This window comes from Cherax quadricarinatus, chromosome 51 (assembly GCF_038502225.1).
Source record: "Cherax quadricarinatus isolate ZL_2023a chromosome 51, ASM3850222v1, whole genome shotgun sequence".
In the NCBI taxonomy this organism is placed as follows: Eukaryota; Metazoa; Arthropoda; class Malacostraca; order Decapoda; family Parastacidae; genus Cherax; species Cherax quadricarinatus.
Genome location: NC_091342.1, coordinates 11,159,329 through 11,183,889, shown reverse-complemented (window position 1 = coordinate 11,183,889; position 24,561 = coordinate 11,159,329). Strand labels below are relative to the sequence as shown.

Sequence of the window (24,561 nt, the reverse complement as noted above, 5' to 3'; positions counted from 1 at the left end):
GTATGGAAGAAGTGAATGTATTCAGATACTTGGGAGTTGACGTGTTGGAGGATGGATTTATGAAGGATGAGGTTAATCATAGAATTGATGAGGGAAAAAAGGTGAGTGGTGCGTTGAGGTATATGTGGAGTCAAAACACGTTATCTATGGAGGCAAAGAAGGGAATGTATGAAAGTATAGTAGTACCAACACTCTTATATGGGTGTGAAGCTTGGGTGGTAAATGCAGCAGCGAGGAGACGGTTGGAGGCAGTGGAGATGTCCTGTTTAAGGGCAATGTGTGGTGTAAATATTATGCAGAAAATTCGGAGTGTGGAAATTAGGAGGTGTGGAATTAATAAAAGCATTAGTCAGAGGGCAGAAGAGGGGTTGTTGAGGTGGTATGGTCATTTAGAGAGAATGGATCAAAGTAGAATGACATGGAAAGCATATAAATTTATAGGGGAAGGAAGGAGGGGTAGGGGTCGTCCTCGAAAGGGTTGGAAAGAGGGGGTAAAGGAGGTTTTGTGGGCTAGGGGCTTGGACTTCCAGCAAGCGTGCATGAGCGTATTAGATAGGAGTGAATGGAGGCGAATGATACTTGGGACCTGACGATCTGTTGGAGTGTGAGCAGGGTAATATTTAGTGAAGGGATTCAGGGAAACCGGTTATTTTCATATAGTCTGACTTGAGTCCTGGAAATGGGAAGTACAATGCCTGCACTTTAAAGGAGGGGTTTGGGATATTGGCAGTTTGGAGGGATATGTTGTGTATCTTTATACGTATATGCTTCTGAACTGTTGTATTCTGAGCACCTCTGCAAAAGCAGTGATAATGTGTGAGTGTGGTGAAAGTGTTGAATGATGATGAAAGTATTTTCTTTTTGGGGATTTTCTTTCTTTTTTGGGTCACCCTGCCTCGGTGGGAGACGGCTGACTTGTTGAAAAAAAAAAAAATACATACACATACATGCATACATACATACATACAATATTTTTTTAGCACGTTGGCCATCTCCCACCAAGGCAGGGTGACTCAAAAAGAAAGAAACACTTTTACCATCATTTAGCAGAAATATTAGATTTTTCCAATTTTCTTGAGGATGGGTAAAGCCTCCTACACCCCCAGTGTGTTTTATGGGTTTTTAATAGGTCTGATTTAATTATTGGGACACTGTAAATCATGTCAATCATTCCTTTTATTTTATGTGATTATGAATTCAAAATGTAAATTAGTTTAATATAGGAGAGGACTGGAGATGTGATTAATGAACAGTGGAAATGTTTTAGTACCAGGAATATTTTCATTGTTTATTTTGGATTCTATTTTTAAATTGGTATCTTTTTTAATTTTGTGTAAAATTGGCCAAATTACAAACTTCTGTGAAATTTATAGGATAGGTGAAATAGATGAATGTGCAATTTCTTGTGTTCATTTGATAAAATGGGAGGCATACTAGGGAAATAGCTAAGAATTCTGTCAATTGGAGAAATGAAATTGACTTAATATAGGACTCAGTTGGGGAAATCGCTGTTGCTTAAATTGCACGAAAAACACTAACTTTGTGGCTGTGTGATTCTGTAAGGTTTCCATCAAATTTCATATTGTTTGATGTCTTTACCTTCAGAAAAGATTCTCTACCATTTCAGAAGTTTTTGGAAAACATGGACACCGTATTTTATGGCATCAAAGAAACTATTTCTTTTTTTTTTTTCTTTCCAAAAAGGTCTCAAAAATTTACTCGGCTTCTTGTAAGTCGAAAGTAAACTGCATTGCTTTATAGGCCTCAACCTAAGCTTTTGTATATGACCCAGTAATGAATCATATAAACTATTTTGTAAAAAAATAATTGTAAAATGTCAAAAAGAACAATCGTAAAAATTCGTTGGCACCTTAGCACCGATGGAGTTGGATGTTCTGATAATATTTTTACTCACCTCAAACACACTTGATATTAATTAACCTTTTCGGCTTCCATGCTGTAGTACTATAGCTTTGAGCTGAGGGTCCATGCCATAGTACTATGTGATGAGCTCAGCTCACTCAGATAAGCTGTGATTGGTAAATTTTTGCTTAGATATGAGAGAATGGGTCTGTGGGGTGAGTGTGCACCATATCAAAAATATCTTGCCCCATATAGTGCATGATAGAGAAAACAAAACTGTGACCATGTGTATGGTTTAAAATTGCAAAATTTTGGTGTATTTTTGGATGTTTTTTATGGTTTTATTCTCAGTTTCTTAGTATCATTTAATAGAATGGAAGATATATTATAGAAATAGAGATGATTTTGATTGGTTTCAGGATTGGAAGTAGCTTGAAACTGAAAAAAATAGCAGAAATATTCGATTTTTATCAATATTCCAAAGGATACTAATCATGTAACTCATCTAATACATGTCCAAGTGCTTGTCTAATATGTGCTCACTATTGTTCTTACATTATTTATGCAATTACTATTACAATAATGTAGTTCCTTGCATAATAATAAATCTACTGCTTATTAAATAGTAAAATCAATAAACTTAAAAACATAAACATGAAATATTTTTAAAACACATGGAAAAAAAAATCACAAATCAATATGCAGTCCTGTTGATGATATTGAGACAGTGAGTGGAAAGAGAATATGGCCAGTTACAACTGGAGAGTGAAAGCAGTGCATAATGTGGTATTTTAATAATTAATAGCGTTAGATTGGTTTTTAGTGCTGCCTCTAGCAAATTTAGCACATTTCAGCTCATTTTAGGTAAGTCTTCTATTTTTTCCAAAATTAGCCAGTCAGAATGGGGGGGGAAGGGCATCCTCAACACTGGAGCATATTGTTTGCCACAAAATACAGTAATTGAGGATTCTTTCAGAATTTATAAAGAATATTGAACACACCTCTCTGGGTTTTCTTCTATTTTCTTTCTAGTTCTTATTCTTGTTTATTTCCTCTTATCTCCATGGGGAAGTGGAACAGAATTCTTCCTCCGTAAGCCATGCGTGTTGTAAGAGATGACTAAAATGCCGGGAGCAAGGGGCTAGTAACCTCTTCTCCTGTATATATTACTAAATGTAAAAGGAAAAACTTTCGTTTTTCCTTTTGGGCCACCCTGCCTCGGTGGGATACGGCTGGTGTGTTGAAAGAAAGAAGATTGAACATTGGATTAAATATTTAGTTTTTTTTTTTATTTGGCTACTTTTTTATTCTATAATACTCTGAACAGAAAAGTAGGAAATTGCAAGCTCTATACCAACAAGTATACCAACAGATATTTAATATACAGTGGAATCTCAGTTTTCACATGCCCTAGTTGGAGAAAATTCTTGGCGAAAATTATCTACAAAATGTATTTTTTGTTAATATTTTTGGGTGTCTGGAACGGAACCAATTAATCCGTTCCAGACACCCAAAAATACATTTTATAGAGAATTTTCTCCAACTACGGCATACGAAAACCAAAGTTCCACTGTATTTTGTTTCTTTAATTGTTTGGGGCAGAACCAGTGCACCAACCTTTTTTTTTTTTAAAAGGGGAACAGATGCATGTATATTATATAACTTATATGTAATTAAATTTGCAGATTGAAACTTTAAGTTTTAACTGAAGGATTTGGTTGGTCTAATAATTTTTATTTTATTCTCTCTCCATTTATCTTTACCTCCTGTTCTTCAGCAGATTAGACCATGTAACTCCTTACTATTTTAAAGCTTCAATGTCGTACATTCCTATGATTAATTTTTATTAGTACTCTTATTTGTCTGCTATTTTCAGTTACTGCAATATATATCTTCATCCCTGAGGAATTAAAACCCAGAAATAGCATTTCCCCAAATTTTACTAGTCTGTAGCTTTGGTAAGTTTCTTGTATATCCTCTTAAGTTAGAGTACTAATACATATGTGGATAGGCCAAAAGTTTGTGCGAATAGTTGATTAAGTTTATTATTATACTCGTAGAAAGCACCATACCTGTGAGAATTTTTGAGCTGATTACTGGCAAGATTGGCATTGCAAGAGGCTGGTAACTGTCAAGAGACAAGTGGTTAGACTTTGTTGATTTTTTTTTTTTAACATGATTTGCCGAGATCTCTTTAATAGCAGCAAGGCATTGTGTATTGGGAAACAGTCTGCCAGCTTGAAAAGGAGAATTCTTCTTATTAACAGACCAAAAAAGTTTGTTGACTATATTTAGGATCAAGAAATCTGAACATCCTTGAATTTTAAAGACAGTAGGCTAGAATTTAGTGACATTTCACTAAGCTAAATTTTAATATGCCTTATTCTAGCTTTGTAAATACAAAAAAAGGTTTCTCCTTAAGTGCTTCTGTTTCAGATTTTTTATGCATTTTCACATTAAAACATTTTGTATGTACAGTATGTCTGCTAGGTGTTATCAGTTATAATTTAAGGGAGCACAAAGCTTCCATGACTTAATGTGTTTATATTGTTCAAAGCATTGTAAGATATAAGGTATATATTGTATATAAAAATATATATAAATGTTTACTTTGTTGATTAGGAAACAAAACTCACGTTGTCATCTGTAAGAGTCTAAATGTACAGAAAATTACTTCTACACAACTCATTTATCTGATGAGTCACTACACATTGTGCTATCAGGTATGAATGTTAATCTCAGCCTTATTTTTATTACCATTAGCCACGTATAGTACTATGATTATTACAATTCATATTAGCAAACTGTATAAAGCAAATAATTTGTAAATGTTTTAAATATGATAGATATTTTTCCATGAAGAACAGGTTCCTCTGGCATATGTTTAATTACTCTTTATAAATATACAAAGACTTCATATTGTATTTCCTTTCTTGTAAAATACTGAAGCAATCAGTACAAAGAACCTGCTGCAAATATATGTAGTTTCCTTTTAATATATTTTTTAATGACCTGTATATAAAGTATAGTATAACTCCATGAGAAGAGGGGTTATCAAGATGGCTTGGCCATATGTATAGGCTGTAGTAAGATATGCTTTTTAAGATGTATAAATTAGGTGTGAATGGAATGAGTTGTAAGAGATGTTCAAGGAAGGGTTGTAAAGAAGGTTTGAGAGGGGGCTTCATTATCCACTTAACACGTGTGAGGATTTATTTTTTTTTTATCATCACACTGGCCGATTCCCACCAAGGCAGGGTGGCCCGAAAAAGAAAAACTTTCACCATCATTCACTCCATCACTGTCTTGCCAGAAGGGTGCTTTACACTACAGTTTTTAAACTGCAACATTAACACCCCTCCTTCAGAGTGCAGGCACTGTACTTCCCATCTCCAGGACTCAAGTCCGGCCTGCCGGTTTCCCTGAACCCCTTCATAAATGTTACTTTGCTCACACTCCAACAGCACGTCAAGTATTAAAAACCATTTGTCTCCATTCACTCCTATCAAACACGCTCACGCATACCTGCTGGAAGTCCAAGCCCCTCGCACACAAAACCTCCTTTACCCCCTCTCTCCAACCTTTCCTAGGCCGACCCCTACCCCGCCTTCCTTCCACTACAGACTGATACACTCTTGAAGTCATTCTGTTTCGCTCCATTCTCTCGACATGTCCGAACCACCTCAACAACCCTTCCTCAGCCCTCTGGACAACAGTTTTGGTAATCCCGCACCTCCTCCTAACTTCCAAACTACGAATTCTCTGCATTATATTCACACCACACATTGCCCTCAGACATGACATCTCCACTGCCTCCAGCCTTCTCCTCGCTGCAACATTCATCACCCATGCTTCACACCCATATAAGAGCGTTGGTAAAACTATACTCTCATACATTCCCCTCTTTGCCTCCAAGGACAAAGTTCTTTGTCTCCACAGACTCCTAAGTGCACCACTCACTCTTTTTCCCTCATCAATTCTATGATTCACCTCATCTTTCATAGACCCATCCGCTGACACGTCCACTCCCAATTATCTGAATACATTCACCTCCTCCATACTCTCTCCCTCCAATCTGATATTCAATCTTTCATCACCTAATCTTTTTGTTATCCTCATAACCTTACTCTTTCCTGTATTCACCTTTAATTTTCTTCTTTTGCACACCCTACCAAATTCATCCACCAATCTCTGCAACTTCTCTTCAGAATCTCCCAAGAGCACAGTGTCATCAGCAAAGAGCAGCTGTGACAACTCCCACTTTGTGTGTGATTCTTTATCTTTTAACTCCACGCCTCTTGTCAAGACCCTCGCATTTACTTCTCTTACAACCCCATCTATAAATATATTAAACAACCACGGTGACATCACACATCCTTGTCTAAGGCCTACTTTTACTGGGAAATAATCTCCCTCTTTCCTACATACTCTAACTTGAGCCTCACTATCCTCGTAAAAACTCTTCACTGCTTTCAGTAACCTACCTCCTACACCATACACCTGCAACATCTGCCACATTGCCCCCCTATCCACCCTGTCATACGCCTTTTCCAAATCCATAAATGCCACAAAGACCTCTTTAGCCTTATCTAAATACTGTTCACTTATATGTTTCACTGTAAACACCTGGTCCACACACCCTCTACCTTTCCTAAAGCCTCCTTGTTCATCTGCTATCCTATTCTCCGTCTTACTCTTAATTCTTTCAATAATAACTCTACCATACACTTTACCAGGTATACTCAACAGACTTATCCCCCTATAATTTTTGCTCTCTTTTGTCCCCTTTGCCTTTATACAAAGGAACTATGCATGCTCTCTGCCAATCCCTAGGTACCTTACCCTCTTCCATGCATTTATTAATTAATTGCACCAACCACTCCAAAACTATCCCCACCTGCTTTTAACATTTCTATCTTTATCCCATCAATCCCGGCTGCCTTACCCCCTTTCATTTTACCTACTGCCTCACGAACTTCCCCCACACTCACAACTGGCTCTTCCTCACTCCTACAAGATGTTATTCCTCCTTGCCCTATACACGAAATCACAGCTTCCCTATCTTCATCAACATTTAACAATTCCTCAAAATATTCCCTCCATCTTCCCAATACCTCTAACTCTCCATTTAATAACTCTCCTCTCCTATTTTTAACTGACAAATCCATTTGTTCTCTAGGCTTCCTTAACTTGTTAGTCTCACTCCAAAACTTTTTCTTATTTTCAACAAAATTTGTTGATAACATCTCACTCACTCTCTCATTTGCTCTTTTTACATTGCTTCACCACTCTCTTAACCTCTCTCTTTTTCTCCATATGCTCTTCCATCCTTGCATCACTTCTACTTTGTAAAAACTTCTCATATGCTAACTTTTTCTCCCTTACTACTCTCTTCACATCATCATTCCACCAATCGCTCCTCTTCCCTCCCGCACCCACTTTCCTGTAACCACAAACTTCTGCTGAACACTCTAACACTACATTTTTAAACCTACCCCATACCTCTTCGACCCCATTGCCTATGCTCTCATTAGCCCATCTATCCTCCAATAGCTGTTTATATCTTACCCTAACTGCCTCCTCTTTTAGTTTATAAACCTTCACCTCTCTCTTCCCTGATGCTTCTATTCTCCTTGTATCCCATCTACCTTTTACTCTCAGTGTAGCTACAACTAGAAAGTGATCTGATATATCTGTGGCCCCTCTATAAACATGTACATCCTGAAGTCTACTCAACAGTCTTTTATCTACCAATACATAATCCAACAAACTACTGTCAAATATCTACTAGGGCATAAGAAAGGAATTTATAGGCATATCAAAAGAGGTGAGGGTCATCTTATGAAGCAGTATATTGACATTAAGAGGGACATTAAAAAGGGGATAAGAAAAGCTAAAAGGGACTATGAAATTAAAGTTGCTAGGTATTCTAAAACTAACCCAAAAAGTTTTTTCCAGGTCTATAGAACAAAAGTTAGAGATAAGATAGGTCCCCTTAAAAATAACTATGGGCACCTTACTGACAAAGAGAATGAAATGTGCTCGATTTTTAATAATTATTTTCTCTCAGTTTTTACACAGGAAGACACTAACAATATTCCAGTAATTAATTTTTATAGTGGGCTAGAAGAAGATAAATTATGTAACATCACAGTCACTAGTGAAATGGTTGTGAAGCAGATAGACAGACTGAAGCAAAATAAGTCGCCGGGTCCTGATGGAACTCTGTGAACCATTAACTAATATTTTTAATTTATCTCTTCAAACAGGTGTAGTGTCTGATATGTGGAAGATGGCTAATGTAATTCCTATTTTTAAAACAGGGGACAAGTCGTTACCGTCAAATTACTGCCCAGTAAGCCTGACCTCAATTGTAGGCAAATTACTAGAGTCAATTGTAGCTGAGATTATAAGAAGCCATCTCGATAAGCATAGCTTGATTAATGATACTCAGCATGGATTCACAAGAGGCCGGTCTTGTCTAACTAATTTATTAACTTTCTTCAGTAAAGCTTTTGAGGCTGTTGACCACGATAAAGAATTTTATATTATTTACTTAGATTTTAGTAAGGCTTTTGATAGAGTTCCGCACCATAGACTGTTAAAGAAAGTGGCAGCTCATGGCTTTGGGGGAAAAGTGCTCTCGTGGATCGAGTCATGGCTCACTGACAGGAAGCAGAGAGTGTCCATAAATGGGGTTAAATCCGAGTGGGGATCTGTAACAAGTGGCGTTCCACAGGGATCAGTCTTGGGCCCATTGTTGTTTATAATATATATCAGTGATCTTGATGAGGGAATTACTAGTGATATGAGCAAATTCGCCAATGACACAAAGATAGGTAGGATAATTGATTCAAAGGTAGATGTTATGGAACTTCAGGAGGATTTAAACAAACTCTATTCTTGGTCAGAAAAGTGGCAGATGCAGTTCAATGTAGATAAATGCAAGGTTCTGAAGCTTGGGAGTGCCCATAACCCTAGTACTTATAAGTTAAATGATGTAGAACTTAGCCATACAGATTGCGAAAAGGACTTGGGGGTTATGGTGAACAGCAACCTTAAACCAAGACAGCAATGCCTAAGCGTACGTAATAAGGCAAATAGATTACTGGGATTTATATCAAGAAGTGTAAGCAACAGAAGTCCAGAGGTCATACTGCAGCTTTATACATCATTAGTAAGGCCTCACCTAGATTATGCAGCTCAGTTCTGGTCTCCATATTACAGAATGGACATAAATTCGTTAGAAAACATTCAGCGTAGGATGACTAAATTAATACACAGCATTAGAAATCTTCCTTATGAAGAAAGATTGAAGACTCTTAAGTTACATTCACTTGTTAGACGAAGAATGAGGGGAGACCTGATCGAAGTGTATAAGTGGAAGATAGGTAGTATTAATAAAGGGGATATTAATAAGGTCTTGAGGTTGTCTCTCCAAGAGAGAACCTGCAGTAATGGATTTAAATTAGATAAGTTTAGATTTAGAAAGGACATAGGAAAGTATTGGTTTGGAAATAGGGTAGTTGATGAGTGGAACAGTATACCTAGTTGGGTTATTGAGGCTGGGACTTCGGGTAGTTTCAAATTTAGGTTGGATAAGTACATGAGTGGGAGGGGTTGGATTTGAGTGGGACTTTCACATCAGGGCTTATTTCTTGGGTGGCATTGAAAATTGGGTTGGGCAAATGTTTTGTTAGTGGGATGAATTGTAAAGGACCTGCCTAGTATGGGCCAACAGGCCTCCTGCAGTGTTCCTCCTTTCTTATGTTCATTTCGCCCTACATCATATCTTGTATACTTATTTATCCTCTTTTTCTTAAAATATGTATTACCTATAACTAAACCCCTTTCTATACAAAGTTCAATCAAAGGGCTCCCATTATCATTTACACCTGGCACCCCAAACTTACCTACCACACCCTCTCTAAAAGTTTCTCCTACTTTAGCATTCAGGTCCCCTACCACAATTACTCTCTCACTTGGTTCAAAGGCTCCTATACATTCACTTAACATCTCCCAAAATCTCTCTCTCTCTGCATTCCTCTCTTCTCCAGGTGCATACACGCTTATTATGACCCACTTCTCGCATCCAACCTTTACTTTAATGCACATAATTCTTGAATTTACACATTCATATTCTCTTTTCTCCTTCCATAACTGATCATTCAACATTACTGCTACCCCTTCCTTTGCTCTAACTCTCTCAGATACTCCAGATTTAATCCCATTTATTTCCCCCCACCGAAACTCCCATACCCCCTTCAGCTTTGTTTCGCTTAGGGCCAGGACATCCAACTTATTTTCATTCATAACATCAGCAATCATCTGTTTCTTGTCATCCGCACTACATCCACGCACATTCAAGCATCCCAGTTTTATAAAGTTTTTCTTCTTCTCTTTTTTAGTAAATGTCTACAGGAGAAGGGGTTACTAGCCCATTGCTCCCGGCATTTTAGTCGCCTCATACGACACGCATGGCTTACAGAGGAAAGATTCTTTTCCACTTCCCCATGGACAATAGAAGAAATAAAGAACAAGAGCTATTTAGAAAAAGGAGAAAAACCTAGATGTATGTATATATATATATATGCATGTGCATGTCTGTGAAGTGTGACCAAAGTGTAAGTAGGAGTAGCAAGATATCCCTGTTATCTAGCGTGTTTATGAGACAGAAAAAGAAACCAGCAATCCAACCATCATGCAAAACAGTTACAGGTTTCTGTTTCACAGTCATCTGGCAGGACGGTAGTACTTCCCTGGGTGGTTGCTGTCTACCAACCTACTACCTACAATAATGTATATTTTATTCATTCTAGAGTATGTATCATGTTTCTTTGTTATTTATATTGTTTGTTATGTCATATTAGATGAACTTTCATAGATAAATAAGCCGTATAGATGATATTAGCAAAATTATTCATGAAGTATTTTGCCTGGTCTCCAGATAAACTCTCATCCACCGCTGACACCACCCATACCACTACATGAATGGCATATTTTATTCATTTTAGAGTATATATCAGGTTTCTATGTTAGTTATATTGTTTATTATGTCAGATGAAATGAGATAGATAAATAAGCTGTAGAGTTGATATTAGCGAAATTATTGAAGTACGGAATTCTACTGGAACGGATTAATTGCATTTCAATTAATTTAAATGAGGAAAATTGACTCTGCAAACGAGCAAATCCAGTTGCGAGCAAGGTCATGGAACAGATTAAACTCGCAAGTAGAGGTTTCACTGTATTGTTCACATCCCCTAACCTTAAATCATCTTTGTTTCCCTGCAATTATACATTGTCTTGTCCCTAACTCTTTTTGATAAAAATTCTTTCATACATTTTACCCATTTTATTTATTCCCCCAATAATACAAACACTTTCTATTGTCCTTTTTTTTCTTTTATAAAGGAATTATGGATGTTCTCTGCCAATCCCTAGGTACCTTTTCTTCGTTCATGAATGTATTAAAACTTGCCAGCCATTCCAAAACTGCGATATGTTATCGATTGCATTTAACATCTCTGTCTTAATCCCTTATATCTTGGCTGCTTTACCCTCTTTCATTCTGTCCACTGTCTCACACACACACCACCATACATGCATCTGTCTCTTCCTGTCTTATGTCATTCCTCCCTACCTAATTCATGAAATTTCTTCCTTTCCTTTTCAACATTTAAAAGGTCCTTAAAATATTCCCTTCGTTTTCCCAACCAACACCACCTTCCTGTCAAACATCTCCCCTCTTTTGTTTTAACATTTTTACCAGCAGGCCTACTTCAGCTCGTAATAATGCTGTAGACTTCTGCAGCATTACTGGTCTATCCCACTCAAGAATTGTTCCAATATTTCATTATCTAGGCCTCTGCTTCTCACTATAAGTCTGATTAAATGCTACAGCAACACAACACTTTTTAAATATTTTACCCTTGAAGGGAAGTCCAGTTCCTCTTGATCTGAAGAACCAGATCTGATCTTGGAAACACACACATCTCCCTTATCAGAGTTCACCGAGGGGGGCATCTGAACTGTGGTATCAGTACCCTTTTTTTATCTCTTTCATATCACAAGGTCACAAGAACAGATATAGATTATAAGTGCATCTTTTATTGCAAAAAAATTTACACTAATAAAACCGCAACACATATATGTATTGTAAAAAAAATTTAGTATCGGGATTTAACATCAGCTACCATCCACTTTCTTGAATCAACCCTAACTGTTTTCCATTTCTCATTTTCTAGGCACTGTATGAACCCTAGTGATTTAGCATTACCCATAAATACATAGATTCACTGTCGTGATATTTACAAATTTAGGAATAGAGAGGGAAGAAAACTACAGGGTTTATCACTTTAATAGAAAAATAATGTTATTAATAATATGGAATGATAGTTACCAAGGTCATAAGATAACCCATCCAGAGGTTCACAAAAAGGTGTGTCCCTCTAGCAAGGTTCCTCGATTCCAGTGAGGAACTCTTGTTTGAATCTCATTCTCGCATTTTCCTTGCACTGTATGACCATTATTCATTTAGTGCCTCCCCCTGATTAAAATAAAAAATCATTCCACTTCTCTCACACTTCATGTTATCTTCACCACTCCCCTCACCCTATATGTCAACGGAAGAAGGAAAGCCTTGACAGAAGTTCTTCAGAAAGAAGTTGTCGCTCCCTCCTTGCGCCACGCAACACCGCCCTGTTTTCATTAGCACGTCTTGATAAATATGGCATCACCTCCAACATACTTCCAGATGGGACCGACTTGTACACCAAGAACCCTGATGCAGCTACAGGAGAAATGTGGTTAAAAATCACAGAGGTAACATCACTGGAGCTCTAATGCTATTACAACTTAAGAAATATTGCTGGAACCCATTACACAGCAACATCAAAACAAATTCCCTATAGAAGTTGCAGCCTATTTCTCCAATACAGTTCTCCAGAGGTGAATTAATGAAAATTTAATTACACTAACAAAAATTTCCTACTCATCATGAACATTTGTATTACAAAGAACTTGCATGGAGGCAAAAAAAGAAAACAAAAATATGATTATTGTATACTGTACATTTTTCCTTCACACTAAAACTCTTCCTTGATGCTGTTGAAGGGTTCTGAATCCAAGGAATTGAACCTGACCTCTCCTTCCCCAGACTGATCTGATGGCTTCCCATTCCCTCAGGTACTGCATGATCCATTCAGGATTAGTGCTCCCCTCATGAATGTAATATTCAGCAAATTGAGACTGAAACGTAAGCGGACTACTCATCTTCTGTTTTATTGCCCCTCTGTTTAAGTTGGTTGGTTATTAGCCATTGCTTACTGTCTGTGTTCTGCATTAAAAATACAGCAGTTCTTAAAGAATATATCGTAAAGGGTTACATTTGTGTCACGGTGTTTTTCAAGCCTATATACAGGCAAACTCTTCATCTTTGTAAGGTTGAATCTATGTTCATTATCTCCACTATTTTTCCTGAATCCATGACCAATATAATCTTTCCACATACAGAATGGTAACATATTTTTAAGGTTATTTAATCATCACACCTATTTATTATGCCCTTTGCTCTCTACTGACCTCCCTTGATTTACCTCCCCTTTATGTTCACTCTGCATCTTGTTTTTCCCTCCCTCCCTGGGACGTTTGTTCATGTCTGCTTCCATGTGCAAAAACTCATTTTTCTACTATAACTCTGTGCTCACGCTTTCTTAAACACTTCCATTCTCATTCTCATGCTACTGCATTGTACACTGATGGTCCTCAATCCCCCCCATGTCAGGCATGCAGCTGTTTTTCCTGAAAGAATGATCCAAGGTCATTTACTAGAATCATCCAGTGTTTTCACAGTAGTTATATGTAATTCTTACTACTATCATTGTGACCCTGTCTGCCTTGTCACATGTAGTTATTTCCGAGTCCCAAAGTGCATTACAAGCTCTCCAGAAATTCAACTCCCCATTTTTTTATACATATCTTTGGCAGTTTGGAGGGATATGTTGTGTATCTTTATATGTATATGCTTCTAAACTGTTATATTCTGAGCACCTCTGCAAAAGCAGTGATAATGTGTGAGTGTGGTGAAAGTGTTGAATGATGAAAGTATTTTCTTTTTGGGGATTTTCTTTCTTTTTTGGGTCACCCTGCCTCGGTGGGAGACGACCGACTTGTTGAAAAAAAAAAAAAATCTTTGGTTATGTCACAATTCTAGTAAATAGTCTTTTTTGTTGGGTTCCTGGATATGCTGATGTTCAGGGCAATGAACAAGCAGATTTAGTCATTTGGCCAGGTATTCCTGACCTTCCAGTTTCCCACGGGGAAGAGTACTTTCTCAGACCTTTTTTCAGTGCTTTGCCACAAGCACCACAACTGCTGGCAAAAACATTAGTTCAAGTTGGACCACAAGAATTTTTTTTATCGAACTACATTCTGAATTCTATCCATCTTCCCACAGCTTTCAGGTTAAGGAGATTGCACCCTCATGCTTATGTATTGGACACATGCAATTTGCTCACGGGTACCACATGGAGAAATGCCCAGCACCACTCTGCAAGGGCTATCAGGTCACACTATCAGTCTACCATATTATATTAGAATGTCCTCTCAATGGGTGTGCAGGATTCCCTTCTGTCATCTCATGACTCCAACACAATCCAATAACCTCCTCACCGAAAGTCCCACTTTTGATGCATAACATTTTAATGGATTTATATTTTACACCCTTCTCATTCCTAACCTTTACATGACCCTTACGGGTTTAGTGCTTGGTTATGATTATAATAATAATGATAATAACCTTTATATATCCCTCCCTGCGATGCTGTCTGGCTCTTACGAGTTTAGTGCTTCAGTTAATTATAACATTAACCCCCAAAGTGTTACCATATTGTATAACAAGTAACGTACATATTGGTACCGACCTAGGGGCACGGAGATGTTCTCAGCCATGCCATATACTTGGCCGAACACCACACTGCCCTCCAGGGGTTCAATACCCAGTCGTTCCATCGTGGCAGCTGCATGCTTAACTGAAGCCTCGTTGTGGGTCGCAACCACCACTGCTCTCCTATCTCGCTTCCTTGCAACCTCCTGCAACATCACCTTCACCATGCTGCAACAGTTATACAGACGTTAATATTTCTTACATTTAGTCCATAATTTTTCCCTCGGAGGTGCCTTGATGCCAGCAAAGGGTTCTTGATCCAAGGAAATAGGCATGATCTCTTCCCTTGGACCAAACTTGATTGCCTCCCATTTCCCCAAATGCTGAATGACCCCTACAGGGTCAGTAACAAAGAGTTTTTTGCCCTCTTTCGTTTAAGGGACGTGTTCGCTGTGGTGTGTGGATGAGCGGATATAATGATCATCTCGAAGCAAACTGCAAGTGTTCTGCAGAAGAAAAACAGCATCTCCACTGACTAGAGCTGTATTACCCTTATGATTTTAGTGCTTAGTTATGATTATAATAATCCACTGACTAGACTGAAGGAGTTTTATAATTCATCTCAATGCAAGCTTTGTACCCACTTCCCTTTAGGGAGTTGCACTGAGGTCAGTGAGGGGCTCTTGATCTAGGGAATTGGATCTGTGCTCCGGTTCCCTGAACTGAGTCTGAATACCTTCCATCCCCTCCCCTACATGCGCTGTATAATCCTACGGGTTCAGCGCTATCCCATGATTATTATAATAATAATCATTAGACTAAACCTGATTTCCTCTCATTGTCCCCGGCACTGTGACCTCCATGAGTTTATCACTTATTCATAAGTGCAATAATAATTTGATGCCTTCTCGCATAATAGCACCTTGTGTTCAGAACAACTTGTCAGACACTGCAACATCATGGAATCTTGGTTCAGAGGACATCTACAAGACCTTCTTCACGGCTGCTGCAACTAACCCATCTCTTTGGGAAGGACCTACTTCCACTGGGGAATCCCGCCTACCAGTGACTGCCCTCGTCTGCTGCCCGTCCCATTCACTGACGCCTATAAAAAGCGCCAGTCTTCTTGCCTTTGCTCCAGACTCTCCTCCACCACGATGCTGTGAACACTAACTCCAAGGCCGAGGGACTGATTACCTCATCTTTTGTATATAGTTCTACTGTCTTCCTATTATGTCCTAGAATCTGTATTGATAAAGCCACTGGATGGCGAAACGTCTACTACAATAAAGATATCCAGATGTTGCACATGTGTCTTAACTTTCAAAGGAACTGGTTCAACGATGGGAGAGTCGAGACTCGCTTGCAGGTCTTTTTACACCTTTTAGCTGTTCACGTAGCATCCTGGGAAATAGGTCAGGGGCAGCTCAAGAATTTCTATATAGGGATTTAGGTGCGACAATTCAGCTGCAAGAGGGAGGCTAGGGGTACTTCTAGAGGCTACGTTATTATTTATTTGGGGAGATAATGGTTATTATGGTGGCTTCTGCCCCCTTTGCTTCTACCTTGGAGCTGAAGCTGTTTGGGACGGGCGATAATACCCCTTAAGGGAGGTTCCTTGTTGCTGGTGAGAGGCTCCTGATTCAAGGAATTGAACTCGTCCTTCCCTTCCTTGGATCGAACCTGATTGCTTTCCATTCCCCAATTGCAGTATGATCCCTATGGGTTAAGAGCTTCTCCCTAAATAATAATATAATAATAAGTCTTAGGGCTGAGCCTTGAAATGAGCCCAAGTAAAACAACTCAGCCTTAAACTGACAGGATGGGTATGGGGTGCATAATAAAGACATTAAACTTAAAATGACTTGGGTAAAAAAGAAATAAGGTTCGCAATGGTTACAGGTGGTAGGTGGGTCACTGCTTCCCAGCCTAGGAGACTAACCCATACTTGTATTTATCATGATGGCTGGGTCACAGCTGGCTGTTCCCATAGCTGCTTATTGCTCAACTCCCCTCAAGGGAGGTTCACTGACCTTTGTGAGGGGCTCTTGGTCTAGGGAATTGGATCTGTGCTCCTGTTCCCTGAACTGAGCCTGAATACCCTCCATCCCCCCACATGCGCTGTATAATCCTACTGGTTTAGCTCTCCCCCATAATAATAATAATAATCATTACTCAACTTGCTCTTAGAGAAAGACAGCGGCGGAAATTTCCATAGCAATGAGCCTGATTTCTTAGTAATGTTAGGGCACTAAGGTATGATCCGGAAGATGGAGTGTAAGGACCAACAAGGGAGATCAAATAGTCTGCAACATCTCACTTTTTGAAACAAGGAATTATTTAGGTAACCTTCCAGTCTACGGATCAAACCTGATTGTCCCTACCCGTTTCCTCATGAATAATATAATTCTCAAACGTCTGAATCAATTAGCACAGGTGGCTGACCTGTCATACATAGCGTTGGTGTTCTCATAGGTATCATTGACGGGGTCAGGGTAGCCCTGGAGCTGTGCCTGTGACCTCTCACGTTCCAGGTAGGCTCCACGGACCAACTTAGCACCAAAGCCTACTTCGGCCCCCAGGGCCTGGACTACATGAAGGTCGTGTTCCAAGTTCTCACGACCTCTCTGAAAAGTACCATGATAAGAGGACACCTGTAAATAAACACACACACACATCGGTTGTGTGGTGCCAGCACCTGAAAAAACACATAAGTTTGAAAATGTTCAAAGAAGAGCTACAAAATGGCTGACGGAGTTGAGCAATGTGAATTATGATGACAGGTTGAAAAAATGTTCTTATTAACTGATAAGAGGTAGAGAGGAGACATACTAGCTACATATATAGATGTTAACATATTTACATTCCAATAACAATGGGTCCAGGGATTGGACCCCAAAGTTATGATAGCTGAACTTGTTACAAAGGTAATGAACTCCATTGTGACCAGATCTACCTGGAGTTCATTACCTTTGTAACTAGTTCAGCAATCATTATGTACCTCTGTAATCTTTTGACTACCGCCCACAGGATGGGTATGGGGTGCAGTTTAGTTAGTTTAATATGTTTATTATGCATCCCATACCCATCCCGTGGGCGGTAGTCAAAAGATTACAGAGGTACATAATTGGTCCAGGGACTGGACTCCAAAGTTTTGATAGCTGAGCAAGTTACAAAGGTAATGAACTAGATTTGGTCATAATCATGACCAAGTTACAAAGGTAATGAGCTCCAGGTTGAGCTGGTCACACTCATGAATAATTGCAAAGGTAATGAATCATAAACACATTAATCATGAGAATTTACAAAGGTAATGAGTTCCAGGTAGAGCTGGTCACAATCATGACAAGTTTCAAAGGTAATGAATGATAAACACGTTATGACATGATTACAATCATAGACAAATTACAGAGTAATGAGCAGTTAACAAACATAGTAGGGAATTCATCCATTGCCCAACAGATGTTGCTAGGTGCCTGTCTCTCCTCGGCAGACAGCCATTGCAAACAGCAGCAAGTTGCCCCGGGATCTGCTGCTTGCACAAGCACCATCGACCCTCCCCAAGAGGTCCAAGAAGCCAGTGACTCCGTTAGCAGCCCGATGGAGAGCTGTCCTAGGGACATGTCAGCGTCCTGGTGGACGCCAAGTTGACTGAAGATCCCAGGCCCTCGTGTGCACGGATATTGAAGCTTGAGGAACTGAGTACACACTGCCTGTGGCACACCTGTCAGCTGCCTCGCGGTCGAACTCCACAATGCTGTCCCTGTAGTGGAAGTTCCTGTGAACCCGGCACTCTCTGCAGTGCCATCGCTGACATCGTGGGTTAGGGGAGAAGTACCCTCTACAGATGGGGTGGTGCTGGGAGTTGGGTGGGTGAGGCGGGGGAGACGCGCAGGGGTGAGGAGTTACCTGGAGTTTACCTGGAGAGTTCCGGGGTTCAACGCCCCCGCGGCCCGGTCTGTGACCAGGCCTCCTGGTGGATCTGAGCCTGATCAACCAGGCTGTTGCTGCTGGCTGCACGCAAACCAACGTACGAGCCACAGCCCGGCTGATCAGGAACTGACTTTAGGTGCTTGTCCAGTGCCAGCTTGAAGACTGCCAGGGGTCTGTTGGTAATCCCCCTTATGTGTGCTGGGAGGCAGTTGAACAGTCTCGGGCCCCTGACACTTATTGTATGTAGATGAATGGTTCACAGAACCGACATGTTGATAAATTAGACACATGTGCAACTCTTGGGTATCTTTATTGAGGAAACGTTTCGCCACACAGTGGCTTCATCAGTCCATACATAGGAGAAACTTGAAGAACAGGAGGAGAATGAGGTAATCAGTCCCTCAACCTTGAGTCGATGTGTTCAGTCCATCAATCTTGAGTAGAATACGGCAGATGAGCGGAGAAGCAGCTTATAAACCGTATGGCAGGAGAGGTATAGCAGTCATAGGTAGTGTCACATTTGTTCAATGTGGAAGTAGGTTGTACCCAAGAATTAGGCAAGCGAAGAATTCCTAAGTATTAAGATCCTAAGAAGTTGCAGTGTCTGACAGGTTTGTAGATGAATGGTTCACAGAACCGACATGTTGATAAATTAGACACATGTGCAACTCTTGGGTATCTTTATTGAGGAAACGTTTCGCCACACAGTGGCTTCATCAGTCCATACATAGGAGAAACTTGAAGAACAGGAGGAGAATGAGGTAATCAGTCCCTCAACCTTGAGTCGATGTGTTCAGTCCATCAATCTTGAGTAGAATACGGCAGATGAGCGGAGAAGCAGCTTATAAACCTATCAGACACTGCAACTTCTTAGGATCTTAATACTTAGGAATTCTTCGCTTGCCTAATTCTTGGGCACAACCTACTTCCACATTGAACAAATGTGACACTACCTATGACTGCTACACCTCTCCTGCCATACGGTTTATAAGCTGCTTCTCCGAAGGATTCTTCTCTTATGTTGGTGCAGCACTGTTTTGTGCATTAGTGTCACCTTCTTTAGAGGCTCTATGGAGTCACTCCCTAAATGGTGTCACCCGGGGCGGCCCGCCCCCCGTCCTTACGACGCCTCTGTATTAAACTAACCAACAACATGTCAAATCCCACTTCGACAAACTCCACTTTAATAGATTCACACACGCCTGTTGGATGCTCAAGCTCTAAGTAAACTTGTGAAATAATATGATTTTTAAAGAGGCTGAGAAAACTATGATACGCACCTTGAGGTAGCCCTGGTAGGTGTTCCAAATAATGGGAGTGGAGGAGCAGTTGAAGACCTTCATCATGGCGAGGGTGAGCAAGTTGATGGCCGGGTTGGTGTATGTATACTCAGCGTCCACGGCTAGTACCACTCCCAGAGCCACACACCGATCTCCTGTACCAGTAAAGCAAGCCTTTCTTCAGAATGCAAAGCCAGAGGACCACTAGAGGATAAGTATCAGGTGTATAATAGTTCAATTTAATTTGATAGCTTTGTTATCCATCCCATACCCATGGTGTAAGCACTAGTACAAATATTACAGAGACAATCGGTCCAAGGGAGCGGGTCTCAGAGTTTTGCTAGCTTAGCAAGTCAGTAATAATGAACTATTTAAAAGTTTATATATAGACAGTATAATAACCTATGTGACATGTCAAGATATCTTATTAATGAAAATAAGATACCAGATATACTATGCAAATTTCCTAAATTTGCTTGTAAAAGATAAGTGAACTGTAGATATGTAGATATAAACCCATATGTATACTTGTTAACCCTTTTGGGGCCTAGTTCCTGGGCCTTTTGTGTATCCATATGCTCTTGCGCTACCGTCCACAGGATGGATATGAGGTGCACAATAAACTAGCCACTTCAGTGGCAAAATCTAAAATCTTATAATCGTAATGAGTTACTTAGCTAAACTACATCAAGCCTACTGGCTCAGGTAGATCGTACTCGCCCTCAATTATTCCCACTCATATTTGTCTAACTTTTAAAGCTTCCGAAAGAGCTCGCTTTATTAATATACTTGACAAATCACTGCATTCACCTACAACACTAGTGCCAAACCAGTGACTTTTCTTTTAACTTGTTATTTCATATATGGGAGTGCGCTGAATCCGTAGGGATCGTACAGTGTCCAGGAGATAATAGGAGGAATTCAGGTTCGATCCAAGGAAATGAAAGTTTGGCCCAATTCCTTAGATCAAGAGCCCTCCCTTGAAGAGAAGGGATGAACGATTTTCAGATAATTACGAACTGAGTAGCTAATTTGCTAGCTCAACCCCACCAGCACAAAATCGCGTACACTTCATTATAAAACAAGAGCTAAACCAGCATGGGTTATACAACACCGCGTTGGAAGAGGATGTATACTATGGAGAAATATAGGAGTCAAGAGGGAGAGCTCGAGTGCAAAACGGTGTCTTGGAGAATATTCACTCGCTGAATTATCAACACTTACCGAGTTTATAGAGGCGAGGGAGGGAGAGGATGAGCTCTTCGGCGTCAGCGTCACTCAGGATCAGTGGCTGGAGTGCCTGAACACAGCTGGAGGCTGCAGGATGTTCTTTCCCTGCCTGTGCTAGCAACTTGGCTGTGGTTGCCACGGCTGCTACCCGCCCCTCAGTACTCAGAGACTGGTAGGCCGTCGACACTCTTGCCTGCGGGATATACAGCCCAGAGAGTCATCTAGTACGTATTTTGGAACTCAAAAAGGCGAGGAGTGCTCCAGCTGGTATGAGATCAGTGATAAGAAAATGCTCCACTAGGTATATTCCAGGTATCTGGAGCTCAGAAAGTGACACGGAAAGTTCACTAGGAGACATATGGAGCTCAGTAATAATCGAGAGTGCTCCAGTGTCAAATAAATATACATTACCATATAGCAGCTGCAAGTTACAACCTAACTTCATTAGGTTACAAAATCAACCTTAGTTTCAGGGTAAATATTAGGCTTCTCCCAAAATTTTAGCCCTCAACCTATAATTTAATCCAAATGTGTTTAGCCTGTTTTTTTTTTTTCAATATATTTTTGCCCGGCGAATGAATTTCTCGAAGTTTCCAAATTTTAAAATATGCATTTTAAGGTTTAAATAGCTATATGATAATCTATGGGTCACTAATAATAACTTCCCAACGACAGGTTTAAACCAACTTTTTGCCTAATACTGTATGATGAAATTGAATATATTTTATTATAAACCAAACAAGCTTAGCTTCTAAACAGAAATTTGTTCATCCTTAAATAGGAATAACGATAGCTAAAATAACAATAATAATGTAATTATGATACCACAACTACTACTACCACTATTAATACTACTATTACAACTATTATACTACTTCTACTATTACTACTACTACAGTTATTACTACTACACTGCTGCTGATGCTACAACTAATTATTATTATCATAAAATTAAATCAGGTGTGGAAGGCAGAAGAGGTATGGGTAGTCCCAGGAAAGGTTGGAGGGTTGAAGGCTGTTTTAAGTGCTAGGGGATTGAGCATTAGCAGGTGTTTACATCTGTGGCCTGGTGGCTGTGGCCCGGTGGCCTGGTGGCTAAAGTTCCCGCTTCACACACGGAGGGCCCGGGTTCGATTCCCGGCGGGTGGAAACATATCGACACGTTTCCTCACACCTATTGTCCTGTTCACCTAGCAGCAAATAGGTACATGGGTGTTAGTCGGCTGGTGTGGGTCGCATCCTGGGGGACAAGATTAAGGACCCCAATGGAAATAAGTTAGTCAGTCCTCGATGACGCACTGACTTTCTTGGATTATCCTGGGTGGCTAACCCTCCGGGGTTAAAAATCCGAACGCAATCTTATCTTAACTACCTATGTGTAATTACCTATTTGTAGCTAGAGGAGCAGAACTCTGCTCGTAATGTTCCTCATATAATTTAAAAAATATCCAGTAGTTGAAGCACTTACTACCTCTTTTTATAATTCAATATATTGATCTACTACGCGTGTGTGTACTCACCTATTTGTGGTTGCAGGGGTCGATTCACAGCTCGTGGCCCCGTGTGTGTGTGTGTTAACGTAGTTCGGAGTGGCGAGTAGTTTCAATGATATAACGTGCTGTCGGGGTGTGAGTAAGGTAAGAATTATGTAGAGATTCAGGGAAGCTGGTTAGTCTACTAGGGTTCTGGAGGTGGGAAGTCTAGTACCTGCACTCTGAAGGAGAGGTGGGGATGTTGCACTTCGGAGGCTCCTCTGAACTGTGATGCTAACAGAATTCTGGTAAGACAGCTATTGCACGAATGATGGTGAATGATTCCTTCATAAGTCACCCTACCTTGGAGACTGCCGCTGTGGTTAAAAATAATAATATTATTATTTTTCTTTGTAGTAGTAGTAGTGGTAATAATAATAATAATAATAATAATAATAATAATAATAATAATAATAATAATAATAATAATGGTAGTAGTTGTGGTAGTAGCGGTGCAGCAGTAGTAGGAGCTACAAGCACAGGTAACTGACCAGAACATCAGCAGTTAGGTGAGCAGTAATCTTAGTCTGACAGATGGGTCTGGTGCCCCTCAAGGTAGAGTGTTGGTGGCTTAGTTCAATTAAGTTCAACGTCTTGTTCAAATTCTTGATGTACATTTCTTTTCTGGAAAGAACATCAGTCTTATTTACTTGTTCGTGCAACCATGGAAAAGCCTTGAACTTATTATTTTTTCTATTTTCATCCTGAAGCGCTAACTACGTAAGGGCTCAGCGCCTGGGGAATGGGAGGTAATCAGGTTTGATCTGATGTACAGGAGAGTTGCTCTACTTTCTTAGGTCAAAAGCCCTTAACTAGTATCAAGGCAGTTCCTCTCTCCCTTTCAATTCAAATTCAAATTCAAAGTTTATTCTCTATAAGGATTACAATGCTGAGTTTACAGAAATTTGGTTATTGTGTGGTTTACATGTAGTAAAATTGTGATTACAGAGTGTACCACTAGAACGCTTAGCATGGCTAGGCATTTCGGGCATACTTAGTTTTATTCTTAATTGTAAAATATTACAAATTATGAGGTAAGTTGGTATTATGGCTAAGTGACTAAATACTAGTTTGTGAGTTTAGCAATGTGAATGCTTTTGTTTTGGCACAGTACAGAGTTTCAGTATTGGAGTATCACAGGATTCATTATTTTAACATTGAGATTAATATTTCTGTTTATGGTCAAATGAGTGAGTGAGTGTAAGTGTGAACCACCAGGTGGTATTCGTGTAGTTAGTTGACGGGGTGTATCAGGGAGATAAGATGTTTTCTAATGGTAGTTTTGAAGGTGATGAATGTGTCTACAGTTCTAGAGTTCTCAGGTAGGGTATTCCAGATTTTAGGGCCAAACTAAAACCAAGCTTCGTATCCTCATATGAAAGCGTGTTTTTTCACATTTTAAAAAGCGTGAAAAAAAACACGTTCACCAAAGTTGTCCTGGTTTTCAGGCTTTATGTATCGTAAAAATATTTTTGCATTTTTGTTGCGTTGTTATACTTAGTTCCTTACGTTAATTTAAATGTATTTAGATAAAACGTCGAAAAACAGCAATCTACTGATAATGCTGACATTTCTTTTCCTTACGTTCTCAAAATTGTTTACATACGCATGGTTACCTCAAGATAACAGGTTAGCAGGAGAAATGGCCCTCGGCCCCACATTTTAAGATAACTGGTTAACAGCAGAAACTTAATATCATGGTCCCAGGCACCACTCTTAAGATAACAGGTTAGCAGGAGAAACTTACATATCATGGCCCTCGCCCACATCCGTCTCTAGCATGGGTGCCACCATCAATCTGACGTTGACGCTGGCCAAGCGCCTGCTGACGGCGCCC

At 39.7% G+C, this 24,561-nt stretch overlaps 1 protein-coding gene and 1 long non-coding RNA gene across 4 annotated transcripts in view; both read right to left on the bottom strand.

The window, feature by feature from the left end:
- LOC138854184 (uncharacterized) overlaps positions 1-24,561 on the bottom strand; it is a 161,870-nt gene that overhangs the window by 57,527 nt on the left and 79,782 nt on the right. The gene's annotated exons all lie outside the window — the stretch shown is intronic.
- LOC128694649 (hydroxyproline dehydrogenase) overlaps positions 11,958-24,561 on the bottom strand; it is a 36,925-nt gene continuing 24,321 nt past the window's right edge. For 2 of the 3 annotated variants that reach the window (XM_070095838.1, XM_070095839.1), the window contains 7 exons: positions 24,472-24,561; positions 22,900-23,041; positions 21,187-21,385; positions 19,963-20,117; positions 17,195-17,376; positions 14,787-14,977; positions 11,958-12,655 (listed from right to left, as the gene is read on the bottom strand). The exon at positions 24,472-24,561 is cut by the window's right edge and continues 101 nt beyond it. In XM_070095838.1, the coding sequence (XP_069951939.1) occupies positions 12,486-12,655; positions 14,787-14,977; positions 17,195-17,376; positions 19,963-20,117; positions 21,187-21,385; positions 22,900-23,041; positions 24,472-24,561 (1,129 nt within the window). In that variant the 3' untranslated portion in view covers positions 11,958-12,485. Of the gene's footprint in view, positions 12,656-14,786; positions 14,978-17,194; positions 17,377-19,962; positions 20,118-21,186; positions 21,386-22,899; positions 23,042-23,215; positions 23,349-24,471 lie in introns of all 3 variants that reach the window. The other variant, XM_053784824.2, reaches the window with a different exon arrangement.